This window comes from Schistocerca nitens, chromosome 5, assembly GCF_023898315.1.
Source record: "Schistocerca nitens isolate TAMUIC-IGC-003100 chromosome 5, iqSchNite1.1, whole genome shotgun sequence".
Classification (NCBI taxonomy): Eukaryota; Metazoa; Arthropoda; class Insecta; order Orthoptera; family Acrididae; genus Schistocerca; species Schistocerca nitens.
The window spans coordinates 47,337,676-47,360,559 of record NC_064618.1 but is presented as its reverse complement, the minus strand read 5'-3'; the positions used below and the strand labels follow the sequence as shown (position 1 = coordinate 47,360,559).

General features: G+C 41.5%; 1 protein-coding gene across 2 annotated transcripts in view; it reads right to left on the bottom strand.

The window, feature by feature from the left end:
• Window positions 1-11,732: 11,732 nt before the first annotated feature.
• The window catches only part of LOC126260863 (zinc finger protein on ecdysone puffs-like), a 48,013-nt gene continuing 36,861 nt past the window's right edge, over window positions 11,733-22,884 (bottom strand). Inside the window, exons 15-16 of one of the 2 annotated variants that reach the window (XM_049958279.1) lie at window positions 12,576-12,675; window positions 11,733-12,494 (exon numbers count right to left, since the gene is read on the bottom strand). In XM_049958279.1, the coding sequence (XP_049814236.1) occupies window positions 12,262-12,494; window positions 12,576-12,675 (333 nt within the window). In that variant the 3' untranslated portion in view covers window positions 11,733-12,261. Of the gene's footprint in view, window positions 12,676-22,884 lie in introns of both variants that reach the window. The other variant, XM_049958278.1, reaches the window with a different exon arrangement.

The following is a 22,884-nucleotide window of genomic DNA, read 5'->3' as shown; positions in this document are numbered from 1 at the left end:
GTGCAAGTTTGTTTATAATTACCTTGATGATGTGGTAGTATATAGTCCTATGTTTGGGGAGCACCTTCAGCATTTGGAGCAAGTCTTACTCCGCTTGTAGGAAGCTGGGCTCACGGTTAAGCCTTCTAAGATAAGTTTGGCACTCAAGGAGATTTAGTTTTTGGGTCATTTGGTCTCAGCAGGGGGCATGAGGATTGACCAGGGTAGAACGAGGGATCTACATAAGTTTCAGTCTCCTAACACTAAGAAGGGAGTTGCCCAATTTATATGTATAGCTAATTCCTTCCATAAATTTGTGCCCCATTTTGTGCAAATAGCTGCTCCACTAAACCAACTTCAGAAGGAGGACGTGGATTTTCATTTGGGTGAATCCCAGCAATCTGCATTTGATGCTATTAAGGAGGCTTTAGCCAATCCACCCGTGTTAGCTGTACCAGGTTTTGGTAAGCGTTTTATTGTTCAGACAGACGCATATAATTGTGAGGTGACAGCAATGCTGCTCCAGGAGGATGAAGATGAGCGTCATCTGATAGCATACGCATCCAGGGCACTCTTGCCTGCAGAGTTGAAATATTCTGTGTATGAATGGGAAGCATTGGCATACTCTTCACTTTAGAAAGGTTTCATTTCTACCTAGAACAAGACTTTTTGACCTGGAGACTGACAATCACGCATTAAGCTGGGTACTGGCCCACCCCAGGAAAAGCAGATGTATCGCCCGGTGGGCAGTCAGCATATCTCCCTTCAGATTCAGCATTAAACATATAAGGGGAACAGACACACTGGGTCGGATGTTTGAGGAGGGACAGGAAGGAGACCAGGCTACTGGCATAGGGAATGTAAGTTTGGTTATGGGTGTTCTAACCAAAGTTCCGGAGTTGTTTGGCAGTTAGAGAGAAAAGCAAGGCGTGGATCCTACCTTGAGTTCCATAAAACTGCAGCTCCTAGAAGGAAAGCAGGTGCTGGGCTATAGCATAGAAAAGGGCATTGTATACTACCAAACTAAGAGCGACGGAAGGGTTAAGGTTTGTCTGCCGAATGAACTACTCCCAGTGATTTTCCATTATTTCCATAATTCCACGGTGGGAGGCCACTCGGGAGTCGCCAAGACTATTGCTAAAATTTAGGAGCATCTAACCTGGGCAACATTGTATAAGGACATTCATAGATTAGTAGAGCAATGCCATGTTTGTAAGGAGTCCAAGCCCTACTCGAAGGCGAGGAGAGGGTTGCTGCAATCTACCAAGGAGAATGCACCAATGGACAAAGTGTTCATTGATTATATTGGACCATTACCAAGAATGCGGAATGGCAATAGATGTGTAGTAGTGGATGCGTTCACACACTTTATATGGCTCATCCCTAGTAGTGGAATAACAGTGGGTTTAACCATTCGCCATTTGATTAACGTTTTTTTTTAATCTTTGGTCCACCAAGGCCGCTTGTTAGTAATAACACCCCAGATTTCGTGTCGCGGCAGTTTAGGAGATTTTGTTTCGAAAGCGCTATACATCATGTCACTACTATTCCCTACTACCCACAACCTTCATTTGCGGAGAGAGTGAATCGCAGTCTTAAGGCCGCTCTCATAGCCTTCCACAGAAGTCGCAGCGAAGATGGGATGAGACAATCCCTTGGTTGAACTTAGTCTTCAACTCCGCCCGCCACAAAGTGAGGAAGGCTACCCCTCTCTCTCTGATGCTTAGTTATTCTGTGAACTCCCCACTCGCCAATTTGTGGTCCATCAATGATTTACTGCCCGAGGAGGTGACCAGCGAGTTCATTCAGCAGAATTGGAAACATGCAAAGAAAAATATCGAGCTTTCACACCAGAAACAAGTGCAGCGCTACAATGACAGACGCCATCCATTTAAGGTCCAGCCAGGGGCAAGTTTTCATCCGTAATTTTGCGGCAGGGGGCAAGGGGGAGACAAAATCTTGAGCAAGTTATCACCACGTTTCATGGGACCCTGCCGGGTGTTAGGGGTCTTGAACCCAGTCAGTTTGCTGGTTCGGAATAGTTGGACGGGGAAAACCTTACAGGTCCACATCTCTCATGTCAAGGGAGGGAGCTAGCTTGTCTAGTCTTGGACAAATGGGGGAGGGTTACCGGTTTTCTGAGGGGGAGGATGAGCCGTGTGGCTTGATCAGCAATATTCCCGCCGCCGGTATAGGTCATATTTCTAGTGGTGTGCGCAGAGCACACGGTGGCGCCACCTACCGGGACGATCGGGGAGCGAGGGGTAAGCTCCAGCAAGTAGCGAGGATTTTGCTTCGGGACACCTAGCATTAACATCGTTTGGGAAGTCTGGCAGACAGTACAGGCGCCGTGCGAGGCAGCACGAAGAGCACATCTGAAAGGGGCTGTTGACCCAGGTGACAGCACCATAGCAAATATCGCGCATGGAAGCGGTGACGTTACTGGGAAGCTCTTGGTGTATTTAACTTCCTGCACGTCTCCTGGCACCGGGATCTGCGGTGGCTGCTTTCATCGAACAAGCAAGGGGCTAAGGTCCTTGCTTGTGCTGTAAATTATGGCTGCAATCTACTACTGGGTTGACTTCATTTTCTTGGCCAGCTGTTGCTACTCCTACTAAGTCTGTCCTCGAACGTGTTAATTTTAACTTGCTTAGTACCTAGTACGCAAGGATCTAGTGAAATGTGTGTGATGTGATGATTAACATTTACGAGTGGCTGGAGTGCTGATACATTCAGTTTGTAGATTGCTACTGTCAGTGTTAACTGCTATTGAAAACAGTTTGGCTGGTCCTTGTCTAAGTGCTGCCTGGTTATTGTATTTATATCACACAACGGAGTTAAGCTGGCCAATTACTATAGATATACATGGATAAAATTTTCCCTGGATATATTTTGCTGTGAACTGCAAAAACATTACTGTTACATTTCTATCTGAAGTAATAGTGTGTCTGACAGACACGTCTAATTCTAAATTAGTCTTTTCATTAAGTCTTACAAGTTACTGAGAGGCTAGTTGTTATTGTGTGTTTAAATAGTCTGAAACTGATTCTATTAATGAAAGTACAAGAATTTCTTCAATGACAGTGTTGTAACTGCGACCATAACGGCTGTGGGGTAGCACTGACAGAAGGCGCGGTGGGACCCGCGGAGTTGCTATTGTCCGCTGGGACCACGTGTTCCACTGTGGCGCCCTCACACTAAAAGCGGGCCAGGAGGCGAGCACCGCCACAGCGTGCGGCGCGATGGTGTAGAGACCTCTATGGGTTTTCGACATCTGGCACGGAATTATGTGTATATTTTATATCCCACATTGTAGGGAACCTGCCATTTAACACTTTCACTCCAGCTGACGATTATGAGCATCACAACAAGCAACGAGCCAGTGCGGCTGATGCTGGTAAGCGTCAAAACAAGCCATGAGCCAGTGTGGCTGATGCTTATAAGCGTCTGCGCTCACTGTCAGATTACTCAGTCTAGTTGCAGCGTGTAAACTTTTGTTTTGTGTGGTCAGTTATCAAACGTATACCGTTCGTAATGGCGGCTAATGAACTGACACCTGGACCTTCAAATGTGAAAAGGAGCAGGAAAAGTGTTAAATTGACAAAGGAACAGTTGCTTAGTGTACTAGATGACAGTGATTTTCTGTGTAGTGAGGATGAGGCATACCCCGGAGATTGTCATTTAGAGGCTGCATAACAACTGCAGAGTGATGATAGCGTGGAAGCACAGCTTTCGAATCTGTTTCACGACAGTTCCGAATCAGACGATACGGATCACGACAATTGTGTGGAAATCGATGACGAAAAGAGCCCGACCAGTCACACGGAGATAATCCAGGTGAGTCCTGGCATAAGGAACCACATAATATGCAGTATCACCCATTTACGAAGGAAGAAGTTTTGCAAATTTTAGTAAGCTGGTAAGCGTCAAAACAAGCTGGCAATTCTCCTATGGATTTCTTCAGATTATTGGTAACAGACGAATTGTTGCAACTTGTCGTTGACGAAACGAACGGTAACGCAATCAACATATTGCTGAGCAAAAATACAAAAGAGGGATCTGTAAATGGAAACCTGTAAGTATAGGCGAATTACTAGTTTTCCTGTGTGTTTCGTTACATATGGGTAACATTAAACATCCGCGATTACAAGACTACAGGAAGAAAGAACCACTGTTTGAGAATAGAGAAATAGTGACGAGTATAAGCAGAGACCAGTATTTGATCATATTACACTGTCTTCACTTTGCAAAAAATCCACTTCCAGGAAACCCGAACCCAGACGATTGTTTATATAAGATATGACCTATACAGGATTATTTTAACACGAGAATGTCTCAAGTGTATTACCCGGGAAGAGATTTATCAGTAGATGAATCAATGATTCTTTGGAGGGGGGAAGACTGTCATTTAGACAATACATAAAAAGGAAACATAATAAATATGGCATTAAGATAAGTGCGCTGTGTACACGGGAAGTAGTGGAGATATGGGGGAAAGAGGTAACGCTGAGGTTGTTTTGCATTTGACGGCAGAAAAGCTGCATGCTGGTCATCACATTTACTTGGACGATTATTATAACAGTTTTCATTTAGCTACAACTCTGTTGAACCTAAAAACACTTTCCACAAGGTACTCTGGAATTAAATAGGAAATATACCCCCGAAGACATTGTATTGGGAAAACTAGGGAAGAGGAGAGAGAATTGCGCGGTATTCTAATGGAGTTATGATTGAAAAATGAAAGGATCGACAAGAGGTTTCCCACATAACATCTAAATGTTATGGAGCAAGTAACGAATGTGCGCCAGCGAATAGTCACGAAACCTTTGCCTATTATTAGGTACAATGCGTGTTATGTCTGGGACTGATAAACAAGATCAGATGTTATCGTATTATTTATGTGGATGAAAGACTATCCGCTGGCCAAAAAAAAAACTTTTCTTTCATATCATTGACATGCTAGTTTTCAATTCTCTACATCTGTACAAAAAATACTCGGGAAATAAAATTACGTTGTACAATTACAGAATGAACATTATAAACGGGTTCCTTCAACCAATGGACGTTCCACGAAATGTGAGCAAGAAACATCACAAACAAACAAACACACGTTGTTCAGAGGCGGGAAGCTACTGCAGGGAAGAAGGCAAGCGCACTGACACACCATATGAGTGTACAACCTGCCCAGACAAACCTGGATACTGTTTGAACTACTGTATAATTTCCCGTAAGTATCAAAAATGCGATATCGGGGAAATTCCGATTATCAAAGACGAACTTTTATTCCTTTTGACATTGCATGGTTTCTTTTTATGACGTGAAAGGTTAGAACTTTTTTCCACAAGTACTCAGACAAGGCGGTTTTCTTTTGTGTTAAAGCCTCCACGTACGGTGTGTTTCACTTACTAATTTCTACTCATCCGGGCGTCTATGATAAATGTAGACAGCTAATCCTCATAGCAGGAACAAACATGCTACTAAATTGACAACCTCTATCAGAATCAATCTTAAAAATGCGCATTTGAAGTAAATATAATTTCAAATGAATCCAGCTTCCTTTTCCTTCTTAAGAATTTGCATTTTGGAATCCAAATTTTTCCTGAATGCAGTGGATTTGTTGCTTGTTTGAATTGGATTTTTGGTTACATTATGAACAAATCACGAACATTTGAATGACGTCTGTGACCTCTATAGGTGTCAGACAGCAGACAGACTTGAAAACATGACCACAATACAAAGTTTATTTGAAGTAATGCATCTAAGGTGTCATCATGTAGTCAGTATAGGACATGATCCTACAAGGTCTTGACGTCAGCCTGTAGCTCAGGTGCGCTTAGGAGCATCTGCTCCAAGCAGTACCTTCCGTTTCAGTGTGTTACCAGCCCACACTGGAGAGTTGTGCGCCTGCACCGAAAGTGTTAAGTAACGTGATCGTGTGCCATGGTATCTGATTTGTTGCTGCCTGCACTCTGAATTACTTTGGTAATACCAGTCACTGTAGTAACGAACGACTACATTTCCTCGTTAATTTTAGTAAATTGTTCTTCAGGCTGATCACAGTTTGAGTAAATAATTTTTGACTCATTTCACTAAATGTGTAATAGACCTTAAGTGCCGTGTTTTATGATTGCTTAAATTTTTTGAAGTAACTTGCTCTCACTTTAACGGTAATTTTAAAAACGTGTTGATGGTTTCATTTGTTATTTGTCTTGTTCAAATGTGCCAAATAAACATTCAGTGCAACTGTCGATGGCGATTGCCTGATGTGTCACTTGGTCCAGTACTACTACCCCACAGCCTATTGTACTGAGCTTGTGTTGTGTTGAATTCCATGCTGTGCTGACACATCAAGGGTAAGCAGCAGTCTGCAGGTAATGCTGTGGTGTATAGGAAGCTGGTGTTTTGATTAACTGTCCACCTGAAATGTTTAGTCCGATTCTTGGAGTCCAAACTCCCACTTTGTTTACTGCATTGCTGTTTCTCAGAATCTATTATTTTTTACGTAGAAGTCTTGCAAAGTATCTTTCCCAGTTTTTCATATGAGAGGGGAGCTCCTAGCTTTGCAAAAGTGCTCTCACTGATACGACCCGAGTTAGAATCCAAAAGACACCAGTAAATGTGAAGAATGGGAAAGCAGTGTGTCGCCTGTCCCCTCAGCTTTATGATGTCTGTCGCCTGTCCCCTCAGCTTTATGATGTCTGTCGCCTGTCCCCTCAGCTTTATGATGTCTCTCAGTGTCAGTCGTGCAATACGCTTCGATGCACCTGAGCAGTCTTCACATTGTATGTAACTGTTGTGTGTTTGCTTTGTAATTTCTTTATTAGAACATATAATGTCTGGTGTACCATCAAAAATAGTGGCCCAAAAGGAAGACCAGTGAAAAGAATAGATTTCCAAGAAAAATGGGAAGAATAACTTTGCTTTATAAGTAGACCCAAACAAGGTACTGCTATTTGCTTCATATGCCTGGACCCATTCGTGTGACTCAAAAGATAGTTTATTTCACCACTACACAATAAGCATAGCTCATTTAAAGCAGATTTTTCTTCAGAGTCAAATCAAAGAAAGGAAAATAATTGTGCATCTAAAACCAGCAATTTATCTTCAAAAGAAATGTCAGCAGCAGTTGGGCAAAATGAGGCTGTTATGAAGGCTTCATAGGAAGTATGTAATATTCTTGGAGGGTGGGGGAAAAAACTGATGCAACGTGTGCAAACTCAAACCTTGTTTCAACATTTCTCAAACAGCAAACAATTATTGGCTGAAATAAATAAGCTTACACTTTTGGACTACCTGTTTTTGCCACATAGAAGATAATAAAATATATGGTTGCCTGGAGTAACTAACAAAATAAAACTGCAAAAAATTTAGTCTCATTTGATTCCAATGCATAAATAACATTGCAATTCAGTTTTCATTACTTGTGCATTACTGCACAAATGAGGGGACAGTAAAAGAATTATTAGCAATTACAACCAAGACACTAAAAATTGTTAAATGAATTGCTTACCTTTGAGTAATTTTATATCAGTGTGAACAGACAGGTGTCAATCAGTGAGTATGTAAACAGTTGAATGGTAACACCTAGAAGGAATTAAATTTACCAAATTTACACTACATTGACGGCACGACATGCCAGATTTCAAATAATAAATTGAATATCACGAAAACAATTTCTTTTGTGCAATTTAATTCACTGAAAATTTGAAGCTCTGAAAAAATTGCAGGCTTGTTATGGTGATGTCCACCATACTGTTATTAGATGGCTAACCAAAGGAAATGTACTACAATAGTTTGTTAACTTGAACTTTTTTATTCGTACAACAAAGTCGAGAAAATTATGCTGAAGGTGGCACTTGCAGCTTCGCAGTCAGTATCACACAAAAAGTTGCTAGTAAAATATTTGCATTTGAAGCCAAAAAGCAGTTGTATAATTATACATAAACTTGAGGAAAAGAATTGTCTAATTTTGCAACTGCTGTTACAGTCCAGATCACTTTGGCAAAATTACTTACCAAGACATGGTGTCCTATTTGAGAGATTGTAGTAAATAAAATAACTTGCAAATATCAGAAATATTTGAGACTGTTCATACTCTTAGAGAACCGTTGGCATGTTGTCACAGTGATCTCTCATAATTCTGCCATCTCAAGCTTCGTAAAACACATCTGATAAATGAAGTAACTGAACTCAGTGACCCACAGTTCACAGCTTAATTTATACATAATGAAAAGCTGAATTTTGGAGATCCATGCTCAGCAATAAACTTGTGATACAGTGCACAGTTTATTTTAACCCTATTTCCTTCCTGTAGCTTCTTTTTCAGAAATGAACTACACAAAAAAATAAATATTGTGATTGTCCAGACACTTACATGACGCAATGAAGATTGCATGCAGTCCAAACCATGCAAATATAGACTAGAGCCAAAAAAGTAATTCTCAAATCACATTCATTGACATTTTCATTCTTTTCTTACATTTGCTTTGTCATCAGAGTGAATAAAAATTCCAGGATCAAGAGCAAACATGTGGTTTTTTCATAGCCTTTGGCATGTGGAATGAAGTGGCTCGGTGGTACTTCATTTTCAAAATTTTGACATTAATGGCATTAGAATAAACTGAGCCCACACTCGTTTTTGATAGTGCCTCAAAATGGTTTTGGTGGAAAGGTTAACAGCAGTTGAAAAGGTCAGCTAGGCAGCATTTGATTAGTATGAGAGGTGGATGAGCGGTGGGTAGGTCAGGGGTTGGACAGTGGTGCCCTCACACAAAGGTTGGATTACTGACTTAGGTTGTGCCTGCAATGCTCCCCAGGTGCTGCCGAGCATGGGATTCAATTTCAGAGATGTGATGTATGAAGCAAGTATTTCACAGTAGCAATATATTGCAGTGCTTCTGGGATGTCTGTACCACGGGGGTGTGTTTTTGCACAACCAGGTTTGTAAGGGCTCGATACTGGTAGAATCTGAAAAGGTGAAAGTCACTGTGAAAAGAGGGATCGGAATGGAGGGGTGGTTAGGCCACTGGGGAGGGGGGGATTTAAAGGTTAAGGCAGCATTTAAAGAATAGGGAACAAATACATAGACACATGAAAACACATACAAATACATTACAATGCACAAATGTGGAAAAGGAATCCATGAGGTATGGGAGCATTCATGTGTTGGGGTAAGGGAAGAGCCTACCAAAACACACATCCCCTAGCTGGTTCAGTGACAATCTGTGTCCAATTTAAACCCACCAACCACAAACAGTACCTCCATTATAACAGCTGTCATCCCCTCCACACACACACACACACACACACACACACACACACACACACACACACACACCAATCCCATACAAGAATTCCCTTGCCCCTTCACAACAAAACCACCCCAGATTGCAACAAATGAACCACATCCTTCACCAGGGCTTTTATCATCATGGCCTTCGGGACATCCTACCCAAGATCCTTCCCACCCCTTCCGTCACTCATCCAACATCCATAACATACTTGTCCATCCCCCAAGCCCACCTCCAATCCCAATCCCTTGCCACAAGGATCACACCCCTGTGAAGACCCAAATGCAAAACCTGGCCAGTCCACCCACCCACCCACCACTTCCTATTCCAGTTGTCACAGGGCTGTACCACCTGTAAAAGCAGCCCTGTTGTAAACTAGCTCTGTATTGGCAGTCATATACTATATGCTGAACACAACATCCTCCTATATTTGAATGATTGCTTCACTACCCGAGCCATCTGGATGTTCCTCTCCACCACAAGCTTTTTTGATCTGCAGACGCAGGAGTTATCCTTTGAACATATTTCTGCTCTCAAAATTATTCCATCCTCAACCTACAGTAACTGTCCCAACATCCTCCACTCAACAGTTTGCACCCTGTTAACTCCCCTATTCTAATCTTCCATCCTAGCTGCCAATCTTTCCCCATTCCTCTTGTTTTTCACTCCATCTCCCCCTCCCCTTGACACACTGCCTGTTGGCAGTGTAGTCCCTCCACATTGCCCCCACCCATACACTGCTATTCCTCCTTTCCCACACCTCTGGATAGCTGCTTCATACTATGTGACAGTTGCATTCTGGTCCAAGCTGACAGATGGCAATTGTAAACAAGATGTGTGATTATGCGAATGAGTGAGTGAATGTATGTATGTATGTGTGTGTGTGTGTGATGAAGGCTGTGCCCTGTAGCTACTGTGTACGTCTTTAGTTGTACCCATCCGTAACTTAATGTGTTACCTTTACAGTAGGCAACAATCTGTTTTCCTTGCATTGTAAACAATAATGCTGGTATATTACAAGTAAATACTTCTTACCATGGTGGGAAGAGGCAGCAAACAGCTGTGACAGTTTCCTGATAACATTATTCAGGGCTGGTGTGTATAACTGAATTCGTGACTACCGGCTGTAACCCCTAGTTAAGACAATAGGTGCACTAAATTAAAAAAAAAAAAAAAAAAAAAAAAAAAAAAAAAAAAAATATCTAGGTCTGCCATCATTACAATGCATTCTCACAAGAAAATTCTCTCAAGCTGACAACATGGATCATGCATTCAAACATCGAGTGTGCAGAGTTTCCTATGCCCATGCGGAAGAAGCATGTTGGGGAGTCTTTCTGTACATGTAGTGCCATACCTAGCATGTCATAATTGTACACTTGTGTATGAATGTAAACCAATGAGATGGAAGGCCACCACCTGTCACATGGTACTATCTCCTCAGTAGCTGTGACACCACACTGGCTAAAATTTAGCTCACATGCTGTTGAGTCTCTCTAAAAGTAGTTACAATTAATTTTCAGTTAATATCTACAATTACAGCTTTCAGGAGATGGCAAGTACAGTCTTAACTCATTCGCAGTGTAGTGTAACAAGTAGATGCAGAATTGTAAGGAGGTATGTGTTGCCAATTCCCATCTCACTGGAACCAATGTTTTTCTCCTCGACTTTCACGTTTTGACAGGTTCCGAATGAATTTTCAAATGGCTTCACACACAAAACAACGTGAACTACTTGCAGCGAGATCTTTTACTTTTATTACAACTTTTGTATTTCATGTTTTAAAGATTCTGCTACTGAATAGGAACAGTAGTTTAGTAAAAATGACTAGGTAATTTACATTGTACGAAAACTGTAAATCTGAATCACACCGTTTGTAATGCAACATTTGTACACTCATTTCCTTATCGGCTGGACAGCACACTGCCTTTCAAGATGTTCACGGTTATTTGAACTTTTATTATGTATACTACAGACACAACATGATTAGCATGTAACAAGGAAGGAAATTTCACTAACACAAGAATTTTACACTCATCCATTTCGTAAACTGTGTGCTTTGCGGCCCAGATATAGGTCATAACTGTCAATGGACTGGGCTGTAAATGCATGTAGGCAAGTGTACCATAGAAGTAAGTCTCGTTATTTCTTAGTGTTCAGCTGCAAACTGAACTCTGCACATTCAACCTTACACTCCATGAATTATCAGAATAATGCATAACAAGGAAGCTCATATGTCAGCTTCCAACATGCAGCTACTCATGTGCTACGGCTCACAAGATCATTACTCTTATACTGTACAGCACCAACCAAACTACAACCAGAATTCCAAACAATCTCAGTTTTGTGTCAGTTCACAGAAGCAGCACTTCTGTAGGAGGAACATTAATCTCAATTTTGTGTGACAGTTCTCAAAAGCAGCACTTCTTTAGGAGGAAGACTAAAGGTATACAGTTTTACAAAAAATTATGGTCACAGGTGTAGTCTTTTATTTAATAGCCTACATTAACATTACAATAGAAAACTGAAGGAACGACACTTACACAAATGCCACACTCTCTTCAATATGGCAAATAAAAAGGGCATTGTTTATGGAATACAAAGCGATAAAAGCCAGAAAGAAAATTTACAACACAGTCTTACAAACTGATTACTACATTCACAAATTTAGTCAGAAGCTCAAGAGTTACATTAATTCTAAAATTGATTCTGGTTTATGCATCAAGAAACAAGCTACACACTACTGACAACTGGGAAATGTATATACGGAAGGCCCCAGTGAAGTAACAGCATTACAACTCTACCTAATGGTCATGTTTTCACATGTCTAAGGCAGAAGGAATGGCCCACACATCACAAATACTTAAACATACATATATCATGAAAAAATCATTAGTCTAATAAGTAACTGTGTGTTGAAGGTGAATATTGCCGTCTTTGAAAAGATGGTGCAGTCAAGCAAACACATTTGTTTGTATTAGTGAAGAATTCAGTCTTATTTGGTGCGCTTACGACCACGTCCACCTCTTATGGCAGCCCCACTGCCACGTGTTCCTGCAGCAGGTGACCCAGCTGTACCACCTGTAGGTGTAGCAGCTGCTGGTGACCCACCTGCAGCTGCTTTTCTTGTACCAGGCTTTCCTTTTGCACCTGCTCCTTCAGCCTTTGATGAAGCAGCTGAGTCATCTTCTGTAACCTCTGCTCCGCTTTCTCCTTCAGCTTCTCCTTCTACAGTATCAAGAAGTGTACCAATATCATGGTCTACTTCAGCCCAAATATTATCTTCTTCATTTTCTTGCTTAACTTTACCTTCAGCTCCTTCAGCACCCTCATCATCTTCCTCTCCACCTTCAGGGGATCCCTCCGCATCTGCTTCTAGAGGATCATACTTCTCCTCTCCTGGTAACAACTGGAAGAGTTTTCAGAAGTTAACATTAACACATGAAGTTATCATTTCCAATAAAATGACAAGGGGGGGGGGCGGCACAGGACAAGATTGACCATCTTTTCTCAAACTAAGAATAGAAGCAAGGTAATCCCTTTTCCAAATTCCTACAGTATCTCATCTAGTAGGCCAGAGAAACACAGACAACACATTAAAGATTTAACAAGATTGTGAACAGATGAGAGGCAACGAACAAGTCAGTTCTGAAGCGCAGTGGTCAAGCATGCACACAGTCAACCTGCCACCTTTGGTTCGATACCAGCTCCTATAGTGATTTTCCATTTTATGTTACTCCTCACAAACTGTTAATTATAAAATCTGTCACGATGTTTCCTACAAAATTTGAATGTTCTCTCTCAGCCCCCCCCCCCTCCCCCACCACATATGAACTGCATGTAGTCTTCTATATGTAACAGGTTCCTTCTTTAAGTACAGATGGAACGACGGCAATTTCAAGGCTAATGAATATTTCTCTTGTACTTTGGTGTCCTCGTCTGGTACGTAGTTGCAACAATTATGCTTATGCTCATCTGAAATGGGCAACAATTACACTTATGCTCATCTGAAATGGAAGTTCCCATGATTTTTTCCCGAGATCGGGAATCACGATTTATCTTAAAAACTGGAGGAAAGAAGTTGAACAAGGTGGCTCTAAAAATAACAATTGCATTCATGAACTCCAGAACATGGAGAATATTTCAGGATGCACAAGGCTTATGAGCAAGTGATGAGCATTAGAACAACAGGTACCACCAGTGTCAGAAATAATAAAATCACAATAGCAGTGGAAATCTTACCCAAAGGGGAGAATTTACAGTGTGCACTTGACCACTTCCATTATGCCCCTGACTATTGTTATTGCTCAAATATGTCACAAATGTTTAGAGTTACTTCTTTATCCTATGGTATATCATGAGACATTCTATACACTTACAAGGGAACCTCCCCATCGCACCCCCCTCAGATTTAGTTATAACTTGGCACAGTGGATAGGCCTTGATAAACTGAACACAGATCAATTGAGAAAACAGGAAGAAGTTGTGTGGAACTGTGAAAAAATAAGCAAAATATACAAACTGAGTAGTCCATGGGCCACATATGCAACATCAAGGAGTATGTGAGCTCAGGAGCGCCGTGGTAGCGTGAGCAGCTGCAGAAGGCTCCTTGGCCAAGTCTTCCCTCCAGTGAAAATTTTACTTTATTTTTGCATAGTTATTATCTTTCCGTTTGTTCATTGACATCTCTGTTCACTGTAATAAGTTTAGTGTCTGTCTTTTGCGACCGCATCGCAAAACCGTGCGATTAGTAGACGAAAGGACGTGCCTCTCCAATCGGAACCGAAAACGTTTGGTCGCAAGGTCATAGGTCAACAGATTCCTCCACAGGAACACACATCTGATATATTCTATACGACACTGGTGATGTCATGGGCGTCACATGACAGGAATATGTTGTCGACCCACCTAACTTGTACACTTGGCGAATGAGTAAAAAGATTCTTCTACCTTGCCCCATTTAGGTTTTCTTGTGGATGTGATAATCACTCCCAAAAAAGTGATGAAAACTTATACATAAACTGAAAATAAAAAATTAAAATTTTCACTCGATGGAAGATTTGAACCAAGGACCTTTCGTTCCGCAGCTGCTCACGTTACCACGAGACCACGGCGCTCCTTCATTCTAGTGTCCTTGATGTTGCCTATCTTGCCATAAACTACTCAGTTTGTATATTTTGCTTATTTTTTCACAGTTCCACACAACTTCTTCCTGTTTTCTCAATTGATCTGTGTTCAGTTTTTCAAGGCCTATCCACTGTGCCAACTTATAACTAAATCTGAGGGGGGTGCGATGGGGAGGTTCCCTTGTTAGAAGGGGCAAGATCTTGCAAATGAATGTCATTATTTAAGCAGTTATTGTTGTGGTCTTCAGTCCAGAGACTGGTTTCATGCAGCTCTCCATGCTACCCTATCCTGTGCAAGCCTCCATCTCCTATTAAATACTGCAACCTACACCCTTGTGAATCTGCTTAGTGTATTCATCTGTCTCCCTCTACGATTTTTACTGTCCACACCTCCCTCCAATGCTAAATTGATGATCCCTTCATGCCTCCGAACATGTCCTACCTACCTCATTAGTTACGTGATCGACTCACCAATCTTTCATTTTGAAAGCTTATATTCTGTTCTTGTCCATGTTTCACTTCTATACATTGCTATACTCCACACATACTTCCAGAAAATACTTCCTTACACTTAACATTTCTGTTCTTCAGAAACACTTTCCTTGCCATAGCCAGTGTACACTTTATACCCTCCCAACTTCGACTCATCAGTTATTTTGCTTCCTAGATAGCAAAACTCATCTACTGCTGCAGCTGTCATTTCCTAATCTAATTCCCTTAGCATCACCTGATTTAATTTGACTATATTCCACTTTTCTCATTCTGCTTTTGTTGTTGTTCATCTTATATCCTCCTTTCAAGACTGTTCATTCCATTAAGTTGCTCTTCCAGGTCCTTTGCCGTCTGACAGAATTAGAATGCCAGCAAAACTCTTAAGTTTTTATTTCTTGAAGCAGTCATTTCTTCTCTACGGCTTTTAATTCCTACAGTCCTGTCTCATTCCCTTCTCAACCACTGCACCCCTTTCATGCCCCTCAACTCATAACTGCCATCTGGTTTCTGTACAAATTGTAAATAGCCTTTCACACCCTGTATTTTACCCCTGCCACCTTCAGATTATGAAAGAGTATTCCAGTCAAAATTGTCAAAAGCTAGGTTTGCCTTTCCTTTATATATCTTCTACGTCTTAGGGTCGGTATTGCTTTGTGTGTTCAAACATTTCTACAGAAACCAAACATCTTCCTCAAGGTTGGGTTCTACCAGTTTTTCCATTCAACTGTAAAGAATTCGTGTTAATATTTTGCAGTTGTGACTTATTAAACTGCTATTTCAGTAATTTTCAAATCTGTCAACACCCGCTTTCTTTGGGACTAAATTATATTCTTCTTGAAATAAGTGCTTCACCTGTCTCATAAATCTAGCTCTGACAGTTTTGTCATGGCTGGCTCTCTTACGGCTACCAATAGTTCTGATGGAATGTAGTCTACTCCTGGGCCTTGTTTCAATTTCGATCTTTGTATAGACCCACTATATACTCCTTCCATGTTTTTGCTTCCCCTTCTTTGATTAGGACAGGTTTTCCATCTGAGCTCTTGACATTCATACAGGTGGTTCTCTTTTCTCCAAAGTTCTCTAATTTCCCTGTAGGCAATATCTTACCCCTAGTGATACATGCTTCTACATCCTTACATTTATCCTCTAGCTATCCCTGCTTAGCCATTTTGTGCTCCCTGTTGATCTCATTTTTGAGACATTTGTATTCCTTTTCACCTGCTTCATTTACTGCTTGTTTTTACATTTTCTCCTTTCATCAATTAAATTCAATATCTCTTCTTTTACCCATGGATTTCTACTTGCCCTCATCTTTTTACCTATTGATCCTCTGCTGTCTTCACCATTTCATCTCTCAAAGCTACCCATTCTTCTGTATTTCTTTCCCCTGTTCTTGTCAATCATTACCTAATACTCTGAAACCCTCTACAACCTCTGGTTCTTTCAATTTACCCAGGTCCCATTCTCTTGATTTCCTACCTTTTTGCAGTTTCTTCAGTTTTATTCTACAGTTCATAACCAACAAACTGAGGTGGTCAGAGTCCGCATCTCCCTGGAAATGTCTTCCAATTTAAAACATGGTTCCTAAATCTGTCTTACCATTATATAATCTAACCAAAATTTTTCAGTGTCTAGGTCTCTTCCATGTACTCAGCCTCCTTTCATGATTCTTAAACCAAGTGTTAGCTATGATTAAGTTACACTGTGCAAAATTCTACCAGGCAGCTTCCTCTTCCATTCCTTACCCCAGTCCATATTCACCTACTACTTTTCCTTTTCCAACTATCTACCGTATTTACTCGAATGTAAGCCGCACCTGAAAAATGAGTCTAGAAATAAAGGAAAAAAAAATTTCCCGAATGTAAGCCGCACCTGAAATTTGAGACTCTAAATTCAAGGGGAGAGTAAAGTTTTAGGCCGCACCTCCAAATCGAAACAAAGTCGGTCCATTGTCATATGAGACACAATTTAGGTCGAATGAATGACGATACAGCTACAGTCGTTTGGTTCGAGTCGTAAGCGTAGTAGCTAAGTTTTATCAGGTAGCCATTGCTATGCGTCACGCGCTCCGTCCGTATTTATACGTGTACCCTTCCTTTTTCATGTGCTTCGTCTGGTTTGAATCGATTGCTTATTTTGCTTCGATCTGATAAGTGACGTTTTGGTTTGTTATAGGTGTATACGTCACTCTAAGCTGAAAATGCATTACTGTACTGTCATGCATTGTTCGTCGCATTCTGATAGTGCGTGTTTACGGCCTGTCGCCGCTAGCGGCATGGCTTGCTTTTGTACGCGCTACCACCGCTTACAATAAAAAGAGAGGAATTGTCTCATTAGCGAAACAATGGCAAAAGACTGCTATTTGTTGTTACTTACACTGCTGCTTTCTTTGATAATGATCAACAAGAACCAAATAATAGACTGCGTATGATAGAACATGTTCTGAACGAGAGTTAGGCGAAAATTTTTCTCCGTTTGAAAATCTTTGCGGCCGCTTCTTTAGTACATCAAATTCTGCACAGAAATTGGGGATTTATAAATCTAGTCAGTTGCAGTGCTTCATTTCTGACTGTATCACTACTAGGCATAAGAATAATACGCATATAAACATGACACGATACGTATATTCTTCCGCGTTTGCTATTGTCTCACTCCAGTTTCGTAGTTTATTGGGCAGACAGGATTTAACTGAGATAGCAGCAAACATGAAAGAATACATGGCAAAATGTTTATATTCGTATTATTCTTATGGTGAAGAGAATACTGCATGTGATTCACATTTCATCAGGTTCCTACTAGCAACCATCTCTTCTCACAGGTAGGAAAAAATTCAGAACGTAGAGTTGGCCATATTGACAAACATCCCAAACAGTCTTGCCAATCGGATTTTCGCAGTACATTGAAATTCTGCTACATTCGAAGATGAACAATACGGAATTTGTATTTACTTCGTTAGATAATGTATGAAAATGCAGTGGTCGAAACTCGGGGCGGAGAAAAAAAAAGCTCGTCTTCCACCTTTTTTTTTTTAAATTTATTTACTGACTCAGAGGTTTTGGCGCCAGTATTTATCTTTGTGCCTACAAAGCACGCCTCTGTCCCGTTACATATATTCGACGGCAGAAGTTAGTTGTGGCGGCACCTACCAACATTTTTCAGAACTTCCGCTTGCTTTGCACTCGATTCTAAGCCGCAGGCGGTTTTTCGGATTACAAAAAATGGAAAAAAAATGCGGCTTAGATTCGAGTAAATACGGTAATTGCAGTCTCCCATGACTACTAAATTTTTGTCCCATTAATTTCTTTTATCTGATCATACATTTCTTCAATCTCATTATTGGTACATATTGACCAGCTAGAACATTATACCATCTACATAATAGCCAGTACACTGAAGCAATGCAGCCTTGGTAGGTTGCTTGATGGAGGTGGCATCATCACACCTGTACAAGTCACCTAATTCTCAAATTCCGGGGAGGGTGGGGTGGGGTGGGGGGGGGGCAATGAGCTCTGACAACACATTCAACCACATCCCAAATGAGATTTTCACTCTGCAGCGGAATGTGCGCTGATATGAAACCTCCTGGCAGATCAAAACTGTGTGCCCGACAGACTCAAACTCGAGACCCCTGCCTTTCGCGGGCAAGTGCTCGTGTCTCCACAATATCCTTTCTTTCAGGAGTGCTGGTTCTGCAAGGTTCGCAGGAGAGCTTCTGCAAAGTTTGGAAGGTAGGAGACGAGGTACTGGCAGAAGTAAGGCTGTGAGTACCGGGCGTGAGTCGTGCTTCGGTGGCTCAGTTGGTAGAGCACTTGCCCGCGAAAGGCAGGGGTCCCAAGTTTGAGTCTCGGTCGGGCACACAATTTTGATCTGCCAGGAGGTTTCACATCCCAAATGTTTTCAATCTGGTTCATATCTGGCAAGTTAGGGGTTTAGCAGAACTGGAACTCAGTGTTCCTCAAACCACTCCATCACACTCCTGGCCTTATGACATGGCGCATTATCTTTTTGGAAAATGTCACTGCACACGACACTAAGGGGATGTACATGGTCTGCAACCAACGTACAATACTCCTTGCCCATCATGGTGTCTTCCATGAGCTGCTCTGGACCCATGGATGCACTCTTGAACGTTCCCCAGAGCATAATGGTGCTGCCGCAAGTTTGTCTGCTCCAATGTATAGGTGTCAAGGAGCTGTTCCTCTCAGACAGATTTGTGCTTCCCACTGGTGTGATGGAGAAGGTTTCGGGATTCATCAGACCATCCAACTCTGTGCCAAAGGTCACATGCCCATTTCAGTCATTGCTGCCATTGTCGAGGTATTAACATGCATATGGGTTGGCTGCTGTGTTCAGTAGACTTGTGTGTTCAGACACACTTTTAATCTGTGCAGCTTTTAAATCTGATGGTTGTTATGCCACTGTTTGCCACCTGACCTATTTTACCAGTTTGCCCAGCTTACGAGTCTAACATCTGTAATGAAGGGCAGCCACCCAACCCCGCTACACCTAGATGTAGTTTCACCCGGTTTCGCCACGTGTTGACACACACCACAGCACTCCTCAAACACAAAACGGGTCGTACCGTTTCCAAAATGCTCATGCCGAACCTCTGGACCATCACAATATGCACACTATCAAAATCAGTTTGCATGCCTTCCCCATTCTAAACAAGAACAGCACACTCACTGATATTACACACACCCTGCGTGTTTCTCATTAGCAGTCATTCCTCACCAGGTGGTGCTATCGCCTGGACAGGTTTATATCGGTACTAGGTTGGTGGTAATAATGCTCTGGCTGATCAGTGTCTAAATTTTAGGGTATACCTCAATTCACCTGTTCAAAACTAGATATGTGTATTGTATCTGTAGAACAAAGGAAGTCATATGTATGATTGTTGAACTCTAACATTAACAATGAAAATTACTCTGTTACTGGGCCACAAAAGTCTGGGTTGACTGGGTATTTGGTCCAACCACCACCACTGCTTGTTATATTGTACATAGTTGACCATGGACTAATCAGTGTCTTCATTCTACAACTTTCAAAATATGGCTGTAGGTACAAGTGACCAGATTAGTTTGTCAAAAGGTCAGTTAACATTTGAGAGCAAAGGTTTAGGTTCCATCAAGAATACTCCACCAATACAAACCCAAATGTCATGACCACTGTAGTTAATTTAAATTCAGATAAGAAAATGTGTCAATTTTGTGGTCACACATCATGTAAGCTTTTCACAACCAGGCCAAGAGCATTAGTACACTTAACAGGAGTAATGGGAACAGTTTATCAGTTTTTATAATAATTAGATAAAGATTTCTTTCAGACACTATTAACACAGTACTATGTGACTGCAGAAAACCCGTGTTTTTAATCCAATTACTTGAGAACAGTGTATCTTTTGTAATATCATCTCAAATACCATTTGACCATAGGCAAAAAGTTGAATGGTGTGTTTTTAGTTTGTTACAAAATAATGAGTGCCACTACACACAACAAAACTTCAAATTGTCAATGGCATGTAAGTGATGCAAGCATACTTGCAAGTTCTATTGTAACTTAAAAATGTGTCAATTCCATAGTTCAGCACTGAATTGAAATATTTCACATTATCAAAAAAGTGACAATGAGCATGTTCCTGTCTAAACTTGGCATTCAAGTACTGTCAACATGGTTACCACCCTTTCTTTTAATACTTATGAAACCAGTTGGCCTAAGGTTATCAAAGACTTCTTTGTCAGACCTTCAGGTATTTCTTTACTATAAATTTTACTCTAAACTAACCAAATAGAGCAATATTTTTTAGAGGATTCACTGTGATTTATAAGCTTCATTGTATGAGTGCTCATTCCTTTGTAAACACAGAGCGTTAGTGATAATATAGTACCAATAAAAAGCAATGAGCTATAGATGTAATGTACCTTAGCCCTATTGCAAGGGATTCTGGGAACTTAAGTACACAGTAATGCATAGTTTGAAGCAGCACAACAGGTGTAGGGAAACAAGCCTTGCCTCTCTCACAGAGGAGACAGCACAATGAAATTAAAATTGCATTCACAGTGCAATGCTTTTATGCATAATAACCAGGGTGGCTACTCAAATTTGGAAAAAATTCCCTCCACAATAATGACTTTACTCTCATCTGAGCTACATCCTGGCCATTAACAGTAATTTAAATAGTTGCACTGAAAATTCATGAAATAATATTCATATAATTAACACCTGAATATCTCAAGTTTCAAAATTTGTTATTTATGAAACTCAAAATTCAATTTCAATGTTAGGTTCAAAATTCAGGAATTTTATAAAATCTCAGGAAATTCTGCAAGTCCCTGATTTTTCAGGTAAAATCTAATTCCCTGAGAATTCTAAGTTTTAGAAAAGAACACCACCTTCACTGTTTCGTAGCACATGTTGCCGACCTGCACTGACCTTAAATCATCTGACTTCCTAGGGCCTAGTTCCATTGTACGTATAATATCACATTAAGTAGCTCACAAATCTCAGTGTTAATCTTATTTTCAGGTTATAATAGAGGAAACATTCCACGTAGGAAAAATATATCTAAAAACGAAGATGATGTGACTTACCAAATGAAAGTGCTGGCAGGTCGACAGACACACAAACATACACACAAAATTCAAGCTTTCGCAACAAACTGTTGCCTCATCAGGAAAGAGGGAAGGAGAGGGAAAGACGAAAGGATGTGGGTTTTAAGGGAGAGGGTAAGGAGTCATTCCAATCCCGGGAGCGGAAAGATTTACCTTAGGGGGAAAAAAAAGGACGGGTATGCACTCACACACACATATATCCATCCACACATATAGAGACACATGCAGACATATTTAAAGACAAAGAGTTTGGGCAGAGATGTCAGTCGAGGCAGAAGTGCAGAGGCAAAGATGATGTTGAATGACAGGTGAGGTATGAGTGGCGGCAACTTGAAATTACCGGAGATTGAGGCCTGGTGGGTAACGGGAAGAGAGGATATATTGAAGAGCAAGTTCCCATCTCCGGAGTTCGGATAGGTTGGTGTTAGTGGGAAGTATCCAGATAACCCGGACGGTGTAACACTGTGCCAAGATGTGCCGGCCGTGCACCAAGGCATGTTTAGCCACAGGGTGATCCTCATTACCAACAAACACTGTCTGCCTGTGTCCATTCATGCGAATGGACAGTTTGTTGCTGGTCATTCCCACATAGAATGCGTCACAGTGTAGGCAGGTCAGTTGGTAGATCACGTGGGTGCTTTCACACGTGGCTCTGCCTTTGATCGTGTACACCTTCCGGGTTACAGGACTGCAGTAGGTGGTGGTGGTGGGAGGGTGCCTGGGACAGGTTTTACACCGGGGGCAGTTACAAGGGTAGGAGCCAGAGGGTAGGGTAGGTGGTTTGGGGATTTCATAGGGATGAACTAAGAGGTTACGAAGGTTAGGTGGACGGCGGAAAGACACACTTGGTGGAGTGGGGAGTATTTCATGAAGGATGGATCTCATTTCGGGGCAGGATTTGAGGAAGTCGTATCCCTGCTGGAGAGCCACATTCAGAATCTGATCCAGTCCCGGAAAGTATCCTGTCACAAGTGGGGCACTTTGGTTCTTCTGTGGGAGGTTCTGGGTTTGAGAGGATGAGGAAGTGGCTCTGGTTATTTGCTTCTGTACCAGGTCGGGAGGGTAGTTGCGGGATGCGAAAGCTGTTGTCAGGTGGTTGGTGTAATGCTTCAGGGATTCCGGACTGGAGCAGATTCGTTTGCCACGAAGACCTAGGCTGTAGGGAAGGGACCGTTTGATGTGGAATGGGTGGCAGCTGTCGTAATGGAGGTACTGTTGCTTGTTGGTGGGTTTGATGTGGACGGACGTGTGAAGCTGGCCATTGGACGAGTGGAGGTCAACATGAAGGAAAGTGGCATGGGATTTGGAGTAGGACCAGGTGAATCTGATGGAACCAAAGGAGTTGAGGTTGGAGAGGAAATTCTGGAGTTCTTCTTCACTGTGAGTCCA